This window comes from Erpetoichthys calabaricus, chromosome 6 (assembly GCF_900747795.2).
Source record: "Erpetoichthys calabaricus chromosome 6, fErpCal1.3, whole genome shotgun sequence".
In the NCBI taxonomy this organism is placed as follows: Eukaryota; Metazoa; Chordata; class Cladistia; order Polypteriformes; family Polypteridae; genus Erpetoichthys; species Erpetoichthys calabaricus.
In genome coordinates this window covers 85,365,056-85,385,449 of record NC_041399.2, presented here as the reverse complement: position 1 = coordinate 85,385,449, position 20,394 = coordinate 85,365,056, and the positions used below count along the sequence as shown (strand labels likewise).

General features: G+C 37.2%; 1 protein-coding gene across 1 annotated transcript in view; it reads left to right on the top strand.

Annotated features, from left to right (window-relative positions):
• LOC114653461 (inactive ubiquitin thioesterase OTULINL-like) overlaps positions 1 to 11,566 on the top strand; it is an 84,388-nt gene extending 72,822 nt beyond the window's left edge. The window contains exons 7-8 of the mRNA XM_028803801.2: positions 5,286 to 5,555; positions 7,678 to 11,566. Coding sequence (XP_028659634.1) covers positions 5,286 to 5,555; positions 7,678 to 7,857 — 450 coding nt within the window. The 3' untranslated portion in view covers positions 7,858 to 11,566. The remainder of the gene's footprint in view (positions 1 to 5,285; positions 5,556 to 7,677) is intronic.
• The last annotated feature ends 8,828 nt before the right edge of the window (positions 11,567 to 20,394 follow it).

Here is a 20,394-nt window from a genome sequence, read left to right as displayed (position 1 = left end):
ACACTATGGTGGAATGAGTCTGTGGCTGAAAGTGTTCCAAGACGGTGCCATTTGCAGGGAATGGAGGGGATTTTCATGATGGCAACCAGTTTTGCCACCATCCTCTTTTCCACAACATCTTATAGTGTGTCCAGGCTTAGCTCTGTGATGGAAACAGCTTTCTTGATAATTTTGTTTGGGTATTGTGTATCTGTTGAGCTCAAGTTGCTTCCCCAGGAGACTGCAGCACAGAACAATACACTGGCTTTTACTGACTGATAGGATATTTCCAGCAACTCGCTACATACCTAACATCAAAATATCTGAGTCTCCTTAATAACACATCCTAAACAGAATGATTGGAAACAACTGATAGTAAAACAGTTTAGTAACCAGTTCCCCTTGCAGTAATTGCAGGTGTCAAGTTTACTGAACACTACACGGTAAGAAAATGTCCACATGTCCCTCTATTCCCTGGGTGGAAAAATAATGTTTTATTATGCAGTAATTTAAGTACTAAATGATAAATTAAAGTAAAAGACATTTCTTTTTTTTTTTATTCAAATTTTACAGAACTAAGTTCAAGTCAAATCAACCTCCACCAATAAAGTCAAAGACATTTCAACAAAATGTATATAAAGATAACAGTATAGTGTTATTGTCAGCAGCATTTCTACCCACTAATAACATTTCTGTATTGTTGTGTTATTGTTCATCTAGTGCTTTAACTCACTGAAGCAGTTCATTATGAGCATATAATTATGCTAGACTGATAAGTACAGCTGAGTGTCATTCACATATAAGTGATAGTGCATATTATATTTTCAAACTGTATCTCTTAAGGGCAGCATATTGAAAGAAAATAATAATGTTAGTACAGAGCAATGAAGGATACCATTTCAGTCTGTACACAACAATGTTGGAGTACTGTCATCACATTTCTGTAAATAATGAAAACAATTAGAGAAGTAGGAAATGAACCCTGTAAGTGTATGTGACAGCCATATATAATTCTCACCCCTAGGTAATAGAACAGCGTGGCTAAATCTAAGAGCGCAATAATAATAGTATTGTCTCAGAGTATATTAGAATGTATTTAACAGCATGAGCTAAGGCTGAGTCTGTTTTCTGATGATTAGGAAAGAAAAACTGTACAGTCAGATTGTAATGTTTAAATTAAAAGTAAAGTAGTGAAGGTACAGTTTTTCATCAAGATTATTAAGAGGAAGCTCTGCAGTGTACTTGTGACATTACGCTGTAGGAAAATAAATAAATAAATAAATAAATAAATAAATAAATAAATATAGGTAAATAAAATTTGATCTGGCTTTTATATGCAAAGTACAGTGATGGCAAAGTGCGACATGCATTCTTTCTCTGATGTAGAACCCTCATCATCATCTGAGTTCACCTCTGTTATAGCACATCTTTATGTGAAAACAGTAGTGTCAGATCGGGGGGAGCGTGAACATGACTGGGAGAATAAAACTGAATTAAAAAAAAAACACTAACCTTTACAAGTACCATAAATTTACACCTGATGTTACAGACTCAAACCAAATGTATGTTTTTATTCTATAATAGTAAGAATAACAGCAGCTCACTGCTTAAAACAAAGGGGTCTGGGGTCGAACCGAAGACCTTTTGATTTCCAGTCAGCAGTTCTTACCGCTGCACCACCAAAGCGGTCGTATTAAGGGTGTGTCAATGTTGCACCCTAACGAGGGTTCTTTTTATTCAGTTATATTCTTGAATAAAACCACACTTGTTTTGTTATACATGTACCTTTTGTGAAAGTGTCTATTTGATATTTGGACTTCAGGCTTCACACGTTATACACTTCATGTCTACATTTTGTCAATTATTACTCAAACATGAAAAACTTTTCTGTTTTAACATATGTGTTTACATAGATTGTTGTAGACATGGAACAAACATGAAATGCATGTATTCCAAATAATGATATATTATTCAGCCCATACAACTCTAAGAAACTCACACGTAGATAAACAGACTTGAGCTGAGAGAACTTTCTGCCCTTTCTGTGTTGGTGGGGGGATGGGAAAGCAGGCTGCTTGTGGTTATCGACACATTTACAACACAAAAGATGCTGACGGAGAGGTGCGAAAGGATTTAAAGTGGGCCAGGATTACAAGTTTTTTTGTAGGCTTTGGTAATTCTAGTGTTAAGGAGATGCACACAAGAAATAATACAGTGTAACGCTACAATAGTAAATTCTGGACTGGGTTTTTGTACCCTTGTGCTGTCTAGTTTATCATTTCTTCAGCCATCATCAGCCGGTTTAACACCTATTTTCCATGTTTGCTCAGGTTGGCACATCTTATCTTTTTCAGTCTATAGTCTTGGGCATCTTTTGGGATGAGGCCCATTCTTTTCATCTCGTCTGCCACCACCAGCTGTAGCCATGCCTTTTTTTGGCCTTTCTCTGCGTCATCCTCTGTACCTCAATCATAATGAAGTTCTTCACCCAGTCACCCCCTTTTATTTGCTCCACATGCCTGAACCACATCTATATCTTTTACTTCCCCTCAAATGTTGTATTTTTAAAATTTAAATCAGAACAACTAATGTAAAAATTAAATTTACATGGCAGATTTGTTATTTGCTAAATCAAACATTATTCAATATAATGTGCAGAATGTTTTCTCTGTTCATCTTTAATATAGAATAATATTAAGAACAAGTCATAGAGAGGGATTTAATTAACATTTTAATGGTGAAAGTCTGTGATATTTCATAAGCCTGCATTCATCTACACTCTAGTTTTCAGAATTCTAGTTTAGGTTCATGTGTGCTTTTTGAAATGGTGGGGGGCTTCTTTTTGCTTTAAGTACTTTTGTTTATTTGAGTAGTTATGTCAGCTGATCTTTATTTATTTTTGAAAGTATGTTTGAATTTCCACAGAATATCAATGAATTTTGATTTAATGGTGTAATCGAAATGTATACTTTTCTGGTTTCGGTCTATAGATTTATTGGCAGGGGCAGGAGAAGGAGCATATTAAATATAAATAAGACATTATCTAGAATTGTTTAGGAGTGAGATTATTATAGTTTGAAAAACAAAACCACATGTAATAATCAGAGTTAACATATAATTGGGAAAGACATTGTGTCTAGTGCTGTTGTCTCACAACTCCAGGAGACTGTCTATCTGAATCTGAATTGCTACACAGTTGCCATTTGTTCTCAATTTGCATTGTCTTCTTATCTGTGTTTTTTTCACGTACTTTGCTTTTCCCGCAAATCCTAAAGACATTTTTAAGCTCATCGTTGATTATACATTGACCCAGAATCAGTAAGTGTGCCTGCAATTGACTGCCCCCCAGTCTAGAGCTGATTCCTTACTTCTGGTTCTCTGCTACAATTAATTGATTTAGTGAGTTTTAAAAGAGAAAGATGGAAGGTTTTAATTGTGTGAAAGTGTATAGGAATAATTTGGCAAAATCCTTTGAAATTCAGTAGGTATATTAAATGGCTTGGTAATTTTGAGTTTACAGAACTATGGGAATATTAAAATAATCAAGCAAGATTAATTTATGATTTAGTAATATGATTAATTTCATTTTGCATTCATTATTGATCAGTAACATAAATAATACAGGTTGAGTATCCCAAATCAAAATTCCAAAAAACAAAATGTTCCAAAATCCCAAACTTTCTAAACACTGATATGACATTTTAAAATTTTACTTGGATTTGTGTGAGAAAATTATGTTTATGCCAAAATGTGGACATGAATAAAAATTGATTTATTTATTCAGTCCTGGATGGGGATGGAGGGAGTCCCCTATGAAGCTTAGAGCGCCACAAAGCAACTAACCACGCACAACTGATAATTTGGGAGTGGGGAGTTAGTGGTACCCTGTAAAGCACTGAATTCCGCTAAGCAATGAAACACAGTCGACGAGCTTTGTCCCCAGTGATCTAACATGAAAACACACCTATGTTGAAAAGTGCTGCACAGCACTGTTAAAATTACAGATGACTTGTGTGTTAATTGAATATCAGTGCTTACAGTTAACAAAAGTGGCTTCAATCTTGCTTGGTGCCCTTATTGCAACATGAGTACAGTAAATTGCTCCGATTACATTAGGAAAACTGGACACTGCTGTAAATTGCCTTTTTATGTTGGCAAAAATATGTTATGTGTTATGTATGCCCACTCACACCATATGAAAACTGAGTGATGTGACTTGTCAGCCAGTTAATGGCTTTCAGCACAGATTGCATGATGGTAATGAAGTCAGATATTCCTGACCTGTCAGGCAGTTCCTTGAGAAGTGAAAACAGGCAGCTGATATAAACTGATGAAAAACAAAAAAAGTTCTTCAATGTAAATAAGCAAAATTGACCCTTTTAAAATTGAACTAAAAGATAGATAGATAGATAGATAGATAGATAGATAGATAGATAGATAGATAGATAGATACTTTATTAATCCCAAGGGGAAATTCACATACTGTACAAAATACAGTATATACATCATATTCATCACCTTTGAGGTTTAATATGTTTGTCTTGTCAACATGCATTGTAATGACTGCTCAGTTATATGAATTATTATACATGTAAGTCGTCATTTAGCTGGTTTGGCTGCATTTTCCTACTTGATTAAGGGTGTCCTCGAGGTATGATTATGTATATGCAAATATTCCAAAAAACGAAAATATCCAAGATACTTCTGGTTCCAGGTATTATGTATTAGGGATACTACTATTAGGGATACCTATACTACCACTTACTCAGATTAGATATTGCTTCTTGTAAGCATTTATCTATCTGAGATAAAAATCTAACTCTGAAGTACTTCTAAAAGTGGTACTTAAATACCCAAAACATTAGCTATGGTTTAATGTGTTCAGTTAACAGAAGACATTTGATCGATACCTGGCAGATTCTAAAACACTTTAGAACTGTTTCTCATAAATTAAATTATCAAGATAAGGTGGCATAGTAGTAGTGTAGTATACGTCACAACAAATTGCTTACTACACAACAGTGATTACTATACCATAGTTATATAAAGGATGTGCTCCTGTCTAGCCAGAATAAAAGAGTTAGTCAGTTAGGTATGTTACCAAAGGCAAACACCATGAAATGCAGTTATGACCAGTCATGTAGAACTGCAAAGGGGTAAGCAACAGTATAGCTGGTTTAGTGGCCAAAGTGGCACTTTGCCATTTTTTTAATAGTGAACTGAAAGAAATACTGGAACAACTTAAATGTTTGTCAACCAAACAATTTATAATTTGCACCATTTCTTTTATATTTGTGTTTTCACAGTGGGGTGAAATGTATAGACTTAAAGAAAAGAAGGACAGGGAAAAGGCATGCAAGATGCTATTTTCAGATGAAAGTATGGAGTATAAGATTTATGAAGCAGTGAAGTTCCTCATGCTGTACCTTGCAATTGAGATGTTTGAAGGAATAAACCAAGGCCAAGATGTCCCCAACTTTTGTAGGATGCTGTTTGCGCGTGACACTTCTTTAGATCCTGTCAGCTTCATGCTCAATCATCTGAATTGCATTGGAGACACAGGCGGACTGGAGCAGGTAAGCACTGATCATTTACATCAAGACAAACTGAGTTGTGAACAGTTGTTTTATTTTTACCCTGCTACCGTAATTACGTAATACCGCAAGAACAGCATTTGATTTTTTTTCACAGTAAAATCAGCTTACATTTTTTGTCTGTGGAATACAAAAACTTTTTATAAGGACTTATATTGGATATACTTGTTTCATACAGTAAGTGAACTACATCCTTCACATATTGTGAAACAAAATTTAAACAATAGTACAAGTAGAAACCTTATAACAAGCTACTGGTACTAAGTTATCCTAACATTTATTTGATTTATCCAATTCAATTGCAACAGCAATCATTATGAAGGAAAACAAATACTTCCATTTTGAAAATATTTTTTTACTTTCATTTTACATTATGGTAGCATGATATCCCAACTGTACATACTCTGTCTTTTGGAGACATTAGGTTGCTAACAGAATAGGTGGGAAAATTCATAGGAACTATGAGATTGCAGCATTTACCTGTGCCATTTGTTTTATCATGAAATGACCAAGGGTGACTCATTTTGAGACTTTTTATTACATAGATCTGAACAGAGTGTCCCAAATCTCTACGATAGCCCTCGTATGTTTAAATTAACTACCCTGTCACCAAGATGCAGCTGCAATCTGTAGCTCCACTTATGGTCACCATCAGGGCTGATTGTTTCTACAGCTAAATACCTTCCCTTTCCTCCTATATTTATAACCCCATGTGACAAGATAGAATACCAAAACGAGCAGGAGTAAAAGTTTACACTTTTTATTTGTGCATTAAACATTCTCTAATGTAACATTTTTGATGTGCCTAAAACAAAAGCAAACTTAAACGAGTGTGACAGATTATACCAAGTACAACTAGGATGGACATTAGCTCTTCTTGCTGGGACTCTTTTCACCCAAAATACCTAGATGAGTAGGTGGCTGTTCAACTTAGTGAACTGATTGGTCTCTAATACAACATGGACAATAGATGGATTGAATGACAAAGACTCCTGGACTTCTCTATTAGCCTGAATTTATGACAGTCTTTTGCTTCCGTGATGTACCACTATAGTGTTAAGGCCTCATGCCCTTTGACCAGTCCTGTTTAGGCAAAACTTATTTCCTTGAAACTTCTACCAACTCATCTTTTCACTGTAGCCCTTGACCTAAGTGAAATTTGTTTTTTGTCCTTGCATGTTTACAGCTTGCATATAGAGGTCTCTAGTTCTTAGTTTACGCTGGTTCTTATCTGGTATTCTCTGCATAGAACACACACATAACAAGGGTGTAAGCACTCAGTTCCAGGAAGGGGATAAGCTATGTTGGGTTGCTGAGATCAAACCTAAGGTCAGTTTTTCAGTTCATCCAGTGATTTAATTTTCAGTGATGCGCTGTCTGGTATTTCTGGTATTTCTAATCTGATATTTGCATGTTTTAATAGGTTTTAATATGTGGACATGCACAACCGCAGGATTTTTATCTACTATAGTAATTTCCATTTCATTATTCCTTAAATCCACTGAGAACAGACTTTGGGTACAGGCTATCACTGATGCTGTTATGTTTGCCTTTGGCATTTACCTCCTTCACAATAATACTCTAGAGCAGAAGCCACAGATAAGCTGGAGGGAGGGTTGAGAAGTAGATTTTCTTTATCTTATTTTGTTTGGCTGGGAGTTGTGATCGCTTTACCATTAAAGCTTGTTTATTCTGTTTATTAGCCTAAGTGTTGTTAGCTGGAAGATGTTTTTCTTTATTAATCTAACTTGTTATCAGTTTATCCTTTTGTGCTGTAAATCTGATAAAGGAGACAGTGGAATGTGTGATGTTTTTGTGAACTTTAATACAAATGGGTCTGTGTGAAACAGTTTATATAACAGAAGAAAAACATAATCTGCTTGATGTAGTATGAGAAATGTATTAAGTAAAAAATATCAATAGCTGCTACTAGGCACATAGATGTTTGTTTCTGTGCTGTGTGCTTTTGCTGTTATTTAATACATAATTAAGTGAAAGCAGAATCAGGTATTTATTTGGTAATTATTGCAAAGGATTGTTTTGAATTATAATTATTTTCACTGTTATTTAGGTTTCAGTAACCAGCATTATATTTATCTTGCAGATTGAGATGTTTCTTCTTGGATACACACTAAAACTGAAAATAAGAGCACTGAGACTGTCCAAGTATGGTACAGAAGAATTTGAAAGTAGCTTTGTAGATGTTGACCAAAGAGACTGGCATTCAATCACTTTGTTGACGGAAGACGACAGACATTATAACATTCCTATTATGGATAAATAGACTAAAGACATGTTTCCCCAAACTTTGTCTACATTTTGCCATACTAATTAATCAGTTTTCTGGTCAATTAGCCCAATATTTGTTCTCCAAAGAGATCTTAGTGCATTTTACTGCTTTAATCTGCTCATTTCGTCATTGGTCTTGAGAAAAAATCTATATATATAATTCACTAAGTAACCACCCATGGAAAGCATGCCGAAAGGGGCGTGGATTCACTAAACCGCCGACAAGTAAGACGCCAATGGCGCACGCAGGAAGGAGCCACGCTCACCAACTCTTAGACCATTGGATACAATGAAAACTCGAAGAGCCACGCCCACCAACTCGGACGCGACGCCTCGGAAAACATGCCGTCATTTCTGTTTGTCTGTGCCACAGTCCACTTGCAGCTCTGAGCCACATTGACTTTTCATTAGTCAACCTCAGTGGAACCTTGGTTCACACAGAGGCAGCGCCAGAGAGAGACAGAGGCATACACACAGGCAGCCCGAGAGAGAGAGCCGTGCACACACACAGGCAGCGCCACAGAGAGACAGAGGCACACACACAGGCAGCGCGAGAGAGAGCCGCGCAATCCTTTAAAACTGAGGTTAAAACACAATGAAGGAAGCAGTCTTTAAAAACCAATAAGCCCTGTGCCTCTTTTTCATTAGCGTCTCACCTGCTTCACCGATGCAGGCCCTGCAAGAGTCGAGACACTCTCTCACCAGCTGATCTTCTCTGTGCCTGACTCCACTACTGTCAGTCGCCTGATTAAAAATGGCCTTTTGAAGGGGAGCTATGGACCCGCTATACCACAGGATCACCTGTGACATTGCCTTCACATTGTTTTCCTTTTATTTATGATCCCGTCGAGCAGATCAGACACCCAGGCAAACAACACTGAATAATCAATAGCTGCAACCACTTTGCCCGCCCCAACTCCTCACCTGAGTCGATTTCGTCTGTGTTCAGCAGTGTTTCCCAAACTCAGTCCTGGTGAACCCCTGTGGATGCAGGGTTTTGTTCCAACCAGATTCCTAATCATTAATGCCGGTGAAACTCATCCGGGATAAGTCGGTTTTTCAAACACAGCCGTGTAGCAGATTAGTCTAGCAGAAATGAATGCGCGCCCTCGCGCTGAGTAAAAAGCCAATGTATATTGAGTCTAAAAAACATGATCAGCAAGTCTTTGATAGGCTGCAACAAAATGATGAAAGAACGGGCGCATTTTTTTCACACAAGCTGGGTGGGTGGGTGTTAGTTAGTTAATTAGTTACTCGAAGGATTTCAAGATTTAATATGCACAAGTGGTAACACTGTAAAAGTAGCCCAAACCAGAAAAGACGGCTGTCAAAAAGTGGCCGACAAATTAAACGCGTGTGTATTGTACTTACTGAAAGCAGCGTTACGGATTTTGCAAATGTTCATTTTTTCCCCTCTGCTTAAAAAACATTTAAAAAGCGGCATACACTACGCCGCGGGTTGGTATGCAGCGTGTAAAACAGTTTGTTTGTCGCGGATAATTTGCCTTTTACTTTAACATGAAGACAATTTCCTGTTAGATTTGCCTTTGCGATGACAATTAATAAGGCACAGGGCCAGACTTTCAAAAACATGGCTAGAGGGTCATACGCTCGCACTGATTACGTCCCTGCCCTTTGTACACCCCCAATTCCTCGGTACTACCATGGTCGGGTGACTTGGTGGATTATATATAGAAAAGCAGCCAAAACCACAAACAACAATGAAAAGTCTACGTGACTCACACGTGCAAGTGGACTGTGCAAAGAGGAAAACGACTCAGGTGACGAGTTGGGGGTGGGCACATGAAATGTTACTTTTCTTGGTGATTTATTACATTACCGATTTTTCAAATGTTAATTTTCTCTCTGTGCTTAAAAATCATTAAAAAAGCGGCCTGATTATGCGGCGTATGGTACGCCGCGGGTTGGCTAGTATTACAATAAATAAATGCTATCTGTATGGAGTTTGCATGTGTGCCTTATATTGGCAGGGGTTTTCCTGTGGGTAAACCATTTTTTTATCTAAAAACCAAAGACATGCATTTTAAATCGATTTGCGATTGATGTGGTGTGAGGGTGAGTGGCAATGTGTTTGTGTGAGCCCTTTGATGGATTGCCTTCATCCAGGCTTAGTTCCTGTCTTGCACCCAAAGCTGTCTGGACAGGATGCCCAAATTGGATTGAGTGGGTTTGATAATGATGTCATGTTAAATTGGAATACACAGAAAATGAATGCTAAATATTTGCTTAAAATATGTGACACTCCTTATTCGATTCTTTGTTCAGGGTTTGTGTACATTTTATACAGTAAATTGTATTTCACCAGAAATAAATTATCAGCATTTATAATCCAATAATCAGATTTTTAATTCTCTAATTGATTTATGTCTTCTACTTTTGACAAGTGTCACATTAATCATATTAATTTCATGTGTTGTAATTACTAATCACAGCAATATAAAACTGTCTAAAGGAAACTTCTCTTCCTACACTGTGTGTATGTCATGTGAAACAACTCAATCTTTAATTTGAGATCGAGGAAATTAATTGCTGGCTTTATACATCTAATTTTTCACAAGTTTGCATACTTCTGAGAGAAACTGATTTCTAAAGCAACACATGGTTAACATGTCCAGATATTAATAGGTCAGGAGGATATTGATTTCCTAGTTTGCCAAATGCCTCATCTATGACTACGCAATGATAAATTCAAGTATATTTCTTTTATTTTTTTTGCAATTATGAAATCCTGAACTTCAACTCAAGCTGTTACTATCCTTTAACAATTCCGTAAAGAAGTAATCCAGTTTTTTCAAAAGCCTGCAGTGGTGTAATATACAGCATAAAACCAAATTAATGAATGGAATGATTCTCAGGGAGGTTTATTCTACACTTTCAGTTTAGCAACCACAGATGTGCATGCCACATGCTGCCTTTTGTGCCTCACTTAGATGTGTTATAAATGTCTTGGTCAAACAGTATCAGTAGGTTTTTCTTCTGTTGTTTCCATCCACATTGTGACATATCAGTGTTTGACATTTACATTTATTATTCTGTTTTCTGAAAGAAAGTGTCTGTATAGGAAATGCAGGTACATATAATATGTGTATATAAGAAATGTACATTTGTATACACTGTGAATTGTAGAAGGTTGGAACATTTCCTGGCTGAAAGGGGGTAGTACATCCTATAACAAGATAGGTAACCAGGTAATCCTTTTGCCATTATAAAAGTAAGACAAGTAAGGAACCTGCAGCCAATTAGTTGTCAACACACCACCCAGGAATTACAGAAATTGGGACCAATTTGCTTCTTTAAATCAGGGAGCATAGAGGCTGCCAGAAGAACTTCCAGTGTGAAAACTGATAAGAAGTCAGCACAGGAGAGGTCAAAAGGTCATGTTAAGGCAGTGCACTGCCTTTGTCTAACATTTTGAGGAAGGTTGGGGTAGTCACTCACTGGTGGGCGAAGAGACTAGGGTTAAAAAAGAGAGAAAAAGAAGATGAATCTTGGGAGTGCTTGATGGTATTTTGAGGTGGGCAAGCTGGTGAGGCAGGCCACAAGGTAGCAAAGGGATTTGCATCCCTTTTAATATGTTCAGAAAGGTGGCATGGTTTTGTTTTGATATCTTCCTATGCATACTTGTTCTCCATTGTTTATCATTCCTGTGTGTTTGCATTTCAATAAAGGCACTTTTTTTTATACTTCTGGTCTTGTATTATTCTGTATTCAGAGGTTTGCTAACAGGCTTCTTTGTTCTGTTATATATATTAATATCTCAATAAAATTATTTTTTCCCAGTCTTCAAAATCTTACTTTTAATATTTTTCTTTCTTTGTAAAGGTGAAAAATGTACCCAAAAACAGAATACCTCTTACTCTTACAATGCCATAGTGAAAGTTAACATTCAAAAAGAAATAAAACATTTGGTGTTTGTTGTGATGTGAGATTTTACATATAACTTGATAAATATTTTGTATGTCTGTATTTGTAATTTAGGCAAAGCAATGTAATTTAGTGTCTCCCCCACCCCCCACCCTTTACAACTGAGTCTCTTTGAATTTTACGACAGAGTTGGGAGAAGATGTGCCTTAAACCAGTTTGGCGAGTGTTTCTATGGTTTGGGAGCAGGTGTTAAGATGTTCTATTTCCCCCATTGGTCTTAAGTATGGCTGTTTGTAATTGGCTTGGATCAGAAGCTTTTAAGTACCATGATGTCCTATTGGCTCTAGGGGTTGGACAGAACATTTATAAATGTACGTGCTTAACCTCATAATCTCTCTCTTGCTAACCTGTGATGATGAGGACAACACAATGAAGAGCACAGCTCAGCAGCCATATTGACCAGGCTTAAGGCCTGTTCTGAAGAAAGCTGAGCACCAATGATGCCTTAACTAGAGACATTTAAGTAACTACAAGTCTGTGTGCCGCCTGAACTACATATCACCATTTAATCAGGTTGTATGGTTGCCAATATTCAAATGTACTTTGCATTTTGTTATTATTTCTGAATATTATCAATAATACATTATCTTATGTGTATCTTAACTTCTGCTTATCTTTTTACTACATCTAATTGCCTGAGGTTATAGATATAGAAGGGAAGGTAGGGATAAGTTATATACAATAATACCTTATAAACAGTGGTAAGTCTGTGAGATTAGGCATGCTGACAAAGGCTACTTATTAATAATACAATAGGGGAAAGTAGAGCAATATATTACTGTACCAAGAAAAAACAGTGTACATATTTTCAAAATTTTAATAAAAAATGCAAAGTTACAGGCATGTGTTTTTCCTTCTGTTATTATAAATATCTATTACTCCATTATATAGATTTAGGAGTGGTAAATCCATTTCTGAAATTGTCATTTCTCTACCATAAACCATTTCTGTGTGATATAAGATTCAATGAAAAATGCCATTTTGAAAATGTGTTGATTTTTTAAAATAAATGTTTTATGACATTACTATTTTTTCAGGCTCAGAATATTACAGTTTTTTTCTATTGTGCAATACTGAAATCACTTTCTCAAAACTCTACACACAGTTGCCATAACATTTGTGTATATAGACTAAACTAAATTGTTTCATATTGCTTTTATGCAAAATGATTCAATGACTAAGTGCCTCAAAATTCATTGAAATCCTGGAAATCCAGGACAGTGTTATGGCAGACAGTACAGCATTTGACAATGTGGCAATTGTTAGCATGACAACAATTGTCAGAATCCATAAAGTAAGCATGAAGCGCTCATACACTGTCCCATTTGAGAGGAACAGTGTATACATAAAAGAACTCCGAAACCAATATGTTCAGGTAAGAGGTCTATTCAATATAACGTAACACTACTTGTTCTTTAGTGGTTGAGGCTTTTAAGATAAAATGTATACAGTATGGTACTGTAATGTAATGTAATCTTTACAATATGGTGCCTTGTGTTTTTCTTGTTAGAGAGTCATGGAGTTGGAGGTTATGTAAATAGCCCATGTGTTCATCTTTGTGGATGAAGCTGTGTTTAATCTGGAAAAACAACAGCAACATGGACAGAATATTGTAGGGCAAAGAGCGATGGTGCAAGTTCCAGGACAGACAGTGCCCAACATCGCAATGTGTGTGGCAATAGGCAATGATGGTGTGTGATCACACAAACTAGTCATTAGTATATACAACACAGAGCGCCTCACCTTGTTCCTTGATGAACTCTACATGATACTGGTTCCAGAGGATGAGAGAGAGAGAGAGTGAGTGAGCATAAATGCATTCTGTAATTGTTGTAGTTTGGGGTAATGTGGCATTCTACCATACCACTGCAGTCACAGAGTGGTTTGCAGCACATCCAAGGATGTCCTCATTGTTTATACCACCATACTCACCATACCCTTCCTAAACCCCACTGAGGAGTTCTTTTCTGTAGGTTTATGACCACTATGCTATGAATGCTGGATGCCAAGATATGTCGGGGGTGGATCAGGCATGCCAAGAGATACTGCCCACGATGTATTGCTAGAGAGGACATAAACGGTCAAATCCAGAAGATTAGAAAAATACCACTATAGTATTGTTACAGTTGTGGACCAACTGCAAGTGTGTATATTTTGTTTCTGTCTGTAGCATTGACAATAAGTACTATTTTTTTTAAATGAATACAGTGATCCCTCGCTATATCGCGCTTCGCCTTTCGCGGCTTCACTCCATCGCGGATTTTATATGTAAGCATATTTAAATATATATCGCGGATTTTTTGCTGGTTCGCGGATTTCTGCGGACAATGGGTCTTTTAATTTCTGGTACATGCTTCCTCAGTTGTTTGCCCAGTTGATTTCATACAAGGGACGCTATTGGCAGATGGCTGAGAAGCTAGATTGCTTACTTTTCTCTTTCTCTTGCGCTGACTTTCTCTGATCCTGACGTATGGGGATTGAGCAGGGGGGCTGTTCGCACACCTAGACGATACGGACGCTCGTCTAAAAATGCTGAAAGATTATCTTCACGTTGCTATCTTTTGTGCAGCTGCTTCCTGAAACGACATGCTGCACAAAAGCTCGAAGTGCACGTATTGATTTTTGACTGAAAAACAAACTCTGTCTCTCTCTATCTCTCTCTCTCTCTCTCTCTCCCCCTGCTTCTGACAGAGGGGGTGTGAGCTGCCGCCTTCAACAGCTTTGTGCCGCGGTGCTTCGCATACTTAAGCCAAACAGCCCTATTGATTTGTTTGCTAGAGATTGTTTTCTCTATCTATGTGACATTCTGTGCTCCTGACACACACTCCTTTGAAGAGGAAGATATGTTTGCATTCTTTTAATTGTGAGACAGAACTGTCATCTCTGTCTTGTCATGGAGCACAGTTTAAACTTTTGAAAAAGAGACAAATGTTTGTTTGCAGTGTTTGAATAACGTTCCTGTCTCTCTCCAACCTCCTGTGTTTCTGCGCAAATCTGTGACCCAAGCATGACAATATAAAAATAACCATATAAACATATGGTTTCTACTTCGCGGATTTTCTTATTTCGCGGGTGGCTCTGGAACGCAACCCCCGCGATGGAGGAGGGATTACTGTACTCTGTATTTACCCTACAGTATGAAAAATAAAATCCGGATTTACTCTAAAGTTTCCTTTAATGGTGAACGATTTTATATTTTATGTAACGCCGTCTCTTGTTAGTGTTTTGTGAGCCTTTCTTTTGTGTTTGATCTAGTGGTCTTCCATAAAGACCACAGTTTGGTAGTATGTGTCTTTTTTGAGACATGGATTAACTGTTTTGGTGGCTGTAGTGCATTTTGGACGGGAGATTAACTGTTTGGCCAAGCCGTGTATTGGTGTTGTAGACTGTGTACAGAGTTTTGAGAAAGTGACTTAATTATTGCAGAACGCGCCTTAAAAACTATATATTTTGAGCATAAAAATGACAAGTTCCTTGTTCTTAATGTTAGTTGAGATGGAGATATCCCAAAACCAAGCACAGTAATCCCTCGCTATATCGCGCTTTGACTTTCGCGGCTTCACTCTATCGCGGATTTTTTATGTAAGCATATGTAAATATATATCGCGGATTTTTTGCTGGTTTGCAGATTTTTGCGGACAATGGGTCTTTTAATTTCTGGTACATGCTTCCTCAGTTGGTTTGCCCAGTTGATTTCATACAAGGGATGCTAGTGGCAGATGGCTGAGAAGCTACCCAACCAGAGCACGTATTACGTATTAAATAAAACTCCTCAGATATATTGTGAGCACGGGGGCTGTTCGCACCCCTAGAGGAAACGGCCACTCCTCAAAAAACGCTGAAAGATTACCTTCACATTGCTCTTTTGCTTGCTGGGCTTACATATGGCTGCTTTGTAAAGCGATATGCTTCCCGCACTGTGCTTCACATACTTAAAAGATCAAACAGCACGTATTGATTTTTGATTGTTTACTTTTCTCTCTCTCTTGCTCTGACATTCTCTGCTCCTGACGGAGGGGGTGTGAGCAGGGGGGCTGTTCGCACCCCTAGACGATACAGACGCTCATCTAAAAATGCTGAAAGATTACCTTCACGTTGTTCCCTTCTGTGCAGCTGCTTTGTCAAGCGACATGCTTCCCGCATGGTGCTTTGCATACTTAAAAGCTCGAAGGGCACGTATTGATTTTTGATTGTTTGTTTTTCTCTGTCTCTCTCTCTTTCTCTCTCTCTGACATTCTCTGCTCCTGACGGAGGGGGTGTGAGCAGACAGGCTGTTCGCACACTGGCCTAGAGGATACGGACGCTCCTCTAAAAAATGCTGAAAGATTACCTTTACATTGTACATCCTTGCAGCTGCTTTGTCCGGCGGTGCTTCGCATACTTAAAAGCCAAACAGCCCTATTGATTTGTTTGCTTTTCTCTCTCTTTCTGACATTCTCTGATCCTGATGCGCACTCCTTTGAAGAGGAAGATATGTTTGCATTCTTTTCATTGTGAGACGGAACTGTCATCTCTGTCTTGTCATGGAGCACAGTTTAAACTTTTGAAAAAGAGACAAATGTTTGTTTGCAGTGTTTGAATAAAGTTCCTGTCTCTCTACAACCTCCTGTGTTTCTGTGCAAATCTGTGACCCAAGCATGGCAATATAAAAATAACGATATAAACATATGGTTTCTACTTCGCGGATTTTCACCTTTCACGGGGGGGTCTGGAACGCAACCCCCGCAATAGAGGAGGGATTACTGCATTTGCTACTTTTTATTGTCAACCAGCATTTATTTTTCTCTCTTCTTATTCCTTCAAAATAGATAGATAGATAGATAGATAGATAGATAGATAGATAGATAGATAGATAGATAGATAGATAGATAGATAGATAGATAGATAGATAGATAGATAGATAGATAGATAGATAGATAGATAGCCTGGAATTTATAACTTGAAGGTTACAAAGATGCATTTTAATTGTACAGAAAAGGGAAAATTGTTGTTTAAATGTTTTTACGGAAATATGCAATGTTGGGGTGATCAACTGGAATGGCCACTGATGTGTCCACCACTGACCACCAGCATGGGCTGTCTATAACTGAAGACCAAGTGAGGAGACAACTGAGGAAGCTACAAACATGAAAAGCTGCAGGACCAGATGGAGTTGGTCCTTGTGTTTTTAAGGCTTGTGCTGACCAACTTTGTGGTATCCTCTGTCACATATCAGTCTGTCTGTAAGGCTTCAGAAAGTGATGCTGCTGTGGAAAACATTTTGCCTTGTTCCCGTTCCAAAGAAGGTAGGTGCTTCTTCACCTAATGACTACAGACCAGTGGCACTTGCGTCAAACATCATGAAGACCTTTGAGAGGCTGGTCCTGGACTATATAAGTCCTCTTGTCATAGACCACATGGACCCATTGCAGTTTGCCCATTGGACAAATTTCTGCATGGAAGATGCAATTATATATCTGCTACATCTGCTCCACAAGCCTAATTCCCATCTGGACAAAGCTGGCAGCACTCTGAGGATTATGTTTTGTGATTTCTCTGGTGCCTTCAATACCATCCAACCCCTTGTGTGAAGGGGTAAGTTCCAGTGGTGGCTGGTGAAAAAAAATTGGTTGGGGGCACAGTTTTGGGGGGACAGACTGAAGCAGCACTTCATAGCTCAGGAGAAAAGAAAAGAAAAAATTACACAAACTATACAGAACACTTTGAGTAGTGAGAAAAGCACTATATAAATGTAAAGAATTATTATTATTATTAGTAGTAGTAGCACAGCAAGAAATTTGTTCGTGGGTTTGGATATATGAAACTATGTGGGTAAATAAAATTTTATGCACATAACATGGTTGATGAACTTGACCATAAGTAGCCAAACGAGGGGGATCCTCTAATAAAACCCTGCTCAGTAATGCACACAACACTGGAAGATGCATGCATACAAATTCAAAGACCCAGCCGTTAAAAATAATAATCTATTCTTCATGGCTATTACAAAAAGAAAACTAAAAGTATAGCCTTACCATGATACAAAAACAAAGCAAACAAACAAAAACATTTAACTGGCATGATAGCACTCAAACTATAGATACCAATGATAACCTATGGTGAACAATACTGTCAAGTGAATGTTTTTCTCTCTCTTGAGTTCTCACTCAGTTCAGTCTTATTAACCTTATTTCGATCTATTATCATTTAAATTAGCATAAAATGACGGAAATAAATTCATTTGGGAATTTAAGGATTAAGGACTAATATCTAAGGTGGGAATAGTACTTTCATTTAGGCATTCTTTCACTTTTCATAGGTGTGGTTTAAAAATAATAATCCTGTGTGCAATTCATTATAATTAACAAAAGCAAACTTCACTTGTTATTGCACATATCATCATATGCTAAATCTCCCCGTGTCTGCGTGGGTTTCCTCCGGGTGCTCCGGTTTCCTCCCACAGTCCTAAGACATGCAGGTTAGGTGGATTGGCAATTCTAAATTGGCCCTAGTGTATGCTTGGTGTGTGGGTGTGTTTGTGTGTGTCCTACGGTGGGTTGGCACCCTGCCTGGGATTGGTTCCTGCCTTGTGCCCTGTGTTGGCTGGGATTGGCTCCAGCAGACCCCCGTGACCCTGTGTTCGGATTCAGCGGGTTGGAAAATGGATGGATGGATGGATCATATGCTAAACGGCAGTGAGAACCACACATCTCCTGATTTTTACATAATTAATATTAAAGTTCATTTTATTTATCCCATGAAAATTATCTCATAGTATCTAGTATCTTTATATGCAATCATTTCACAATTATGTGCAATAAAATCAGATCTACTTTATAAAAAGCAGCTCGGTACGTTTTAAATAATCAATCATTTTGTGAAAGATCTAGGTGAATGTATCATACTACCCACTACATTTTTAAGAAAGATTAAACAGTAACAGAGTACTTTTCTATTCTAACAAGCTAGACATGAACTACTATGTGTTACATGGTTTACATTTGATCACAAAACATTCTTTGTTATTTATTAGTTCATGTGCTTTTGGATAAATAACATTAGAAAGCTAAAGATCTTAGCATGACTTGCTTTTACTGGTCAGATTTTGATTAAAAAAATAACTACCGGTAATCTTATTTAGTGTATGGACCAAAAAGTGCTAATAACTTTCAAAAAGTGATGAATGAACAGATTGATCATGATGAGATCTAAATTAAGAGCATCTAAACAATGCTGACATGGGGAGAAATCCAAATAAAAACTTTAGGATGGGTTCCATTAAGAAAGAGGTATACAAACACTGATGGAATTTTAATTCCATTGGGGTCTCAGTGGAGAAGACTAGTACTGACCAGTAACTCTAGTTACATTTACTACAAATATTTTGTTGTTCTGTATCTCTAGATGCATGAACAAGTGTATGCTATACAGAACTAGTAATTACAAATTCATGTTTGCACTGATGTAATTATGCCATGTTGTGAACTAGAAGTTGTTTATTTTATGTATCATTAAAATTTTGCCAACAGAGGAGCCACAAATTACCAGAATTAATTGTAGATGACAGTTTGGTATATGTTGTTTTTTTTTCCAAAAGAATTTTTACTTAGGAATCTCTCCATTTTTATATTCTATCTGCAGGCTCAAAAACTTCATTTGCATTCTGTTTGAAGGTGTCATTATTACCTAAAATGATCTAACAGCCTGTTTGTTATGTTTAAATGGTACATGATTTGTAATATACAGTGTATGATTTAGGTTTTTAATTGGTGACGCTAATGCAAATGTAATGGCAACAGAACACTTGACAATGGAATTTTAGAGAAATGCATGTATTCCAAAACTATTTTAAACACTGATACAGCACAAAGACAGATACAACTTATCCCTTACAGCATCTATTTCTAAATTAACTAACTAAAGGATTATGAATAGCCAGAGCTTGTTTTGGGAGGTTCAGGCACAAGGTATGAAAGAGCTAAATAGCATACCAGTCCATGGCAGGGCACATTTTTATGTGATTTAATTTATTTAAAAAAATTACAAAAGAATCTTCCCCAGGATAAACTTTCTCTATACTGTGATTACTCTTGTTGGTACTATGCTTCATTCTTAAATTTATTTTAAAAAATGAATAAATTTCTATTGGCTCCAGCAGACCCCCGTGACCCTGTGTTCGGATTCAGCGGGTTGGAAAATGGATGGATGGATAAATCTCTGTTTATTACATGAGACTGTTGCTAAGTGGCTGTTTCAAGTCTTCTTGACAATACCTTGATGATTTCTTTCTCTGCTTCAAGTACATTCTATAGATATTTTTTATTCTCAATCAGTTTAATCTGAAATACTACTTGCCATATCAAATATAAGAAAACACTTCTGTACAGTAAAATGAATACAGACTGGAAACAACAAAAATACCTGAAGCACAATTTACAGACCTATATTTTACACGTTTTATTTGAAACATTATTTCAGGAACAGAATTTTAAGTGTCTTTAAAAGAAATGTTATTGAGTAAAACCAAAGTCCCCACATACTCGTTTTGTTCAGAATCAATGGGGTTTTAGTATTTTGAATACAGATATGCGTGTGGCTACCACATCTA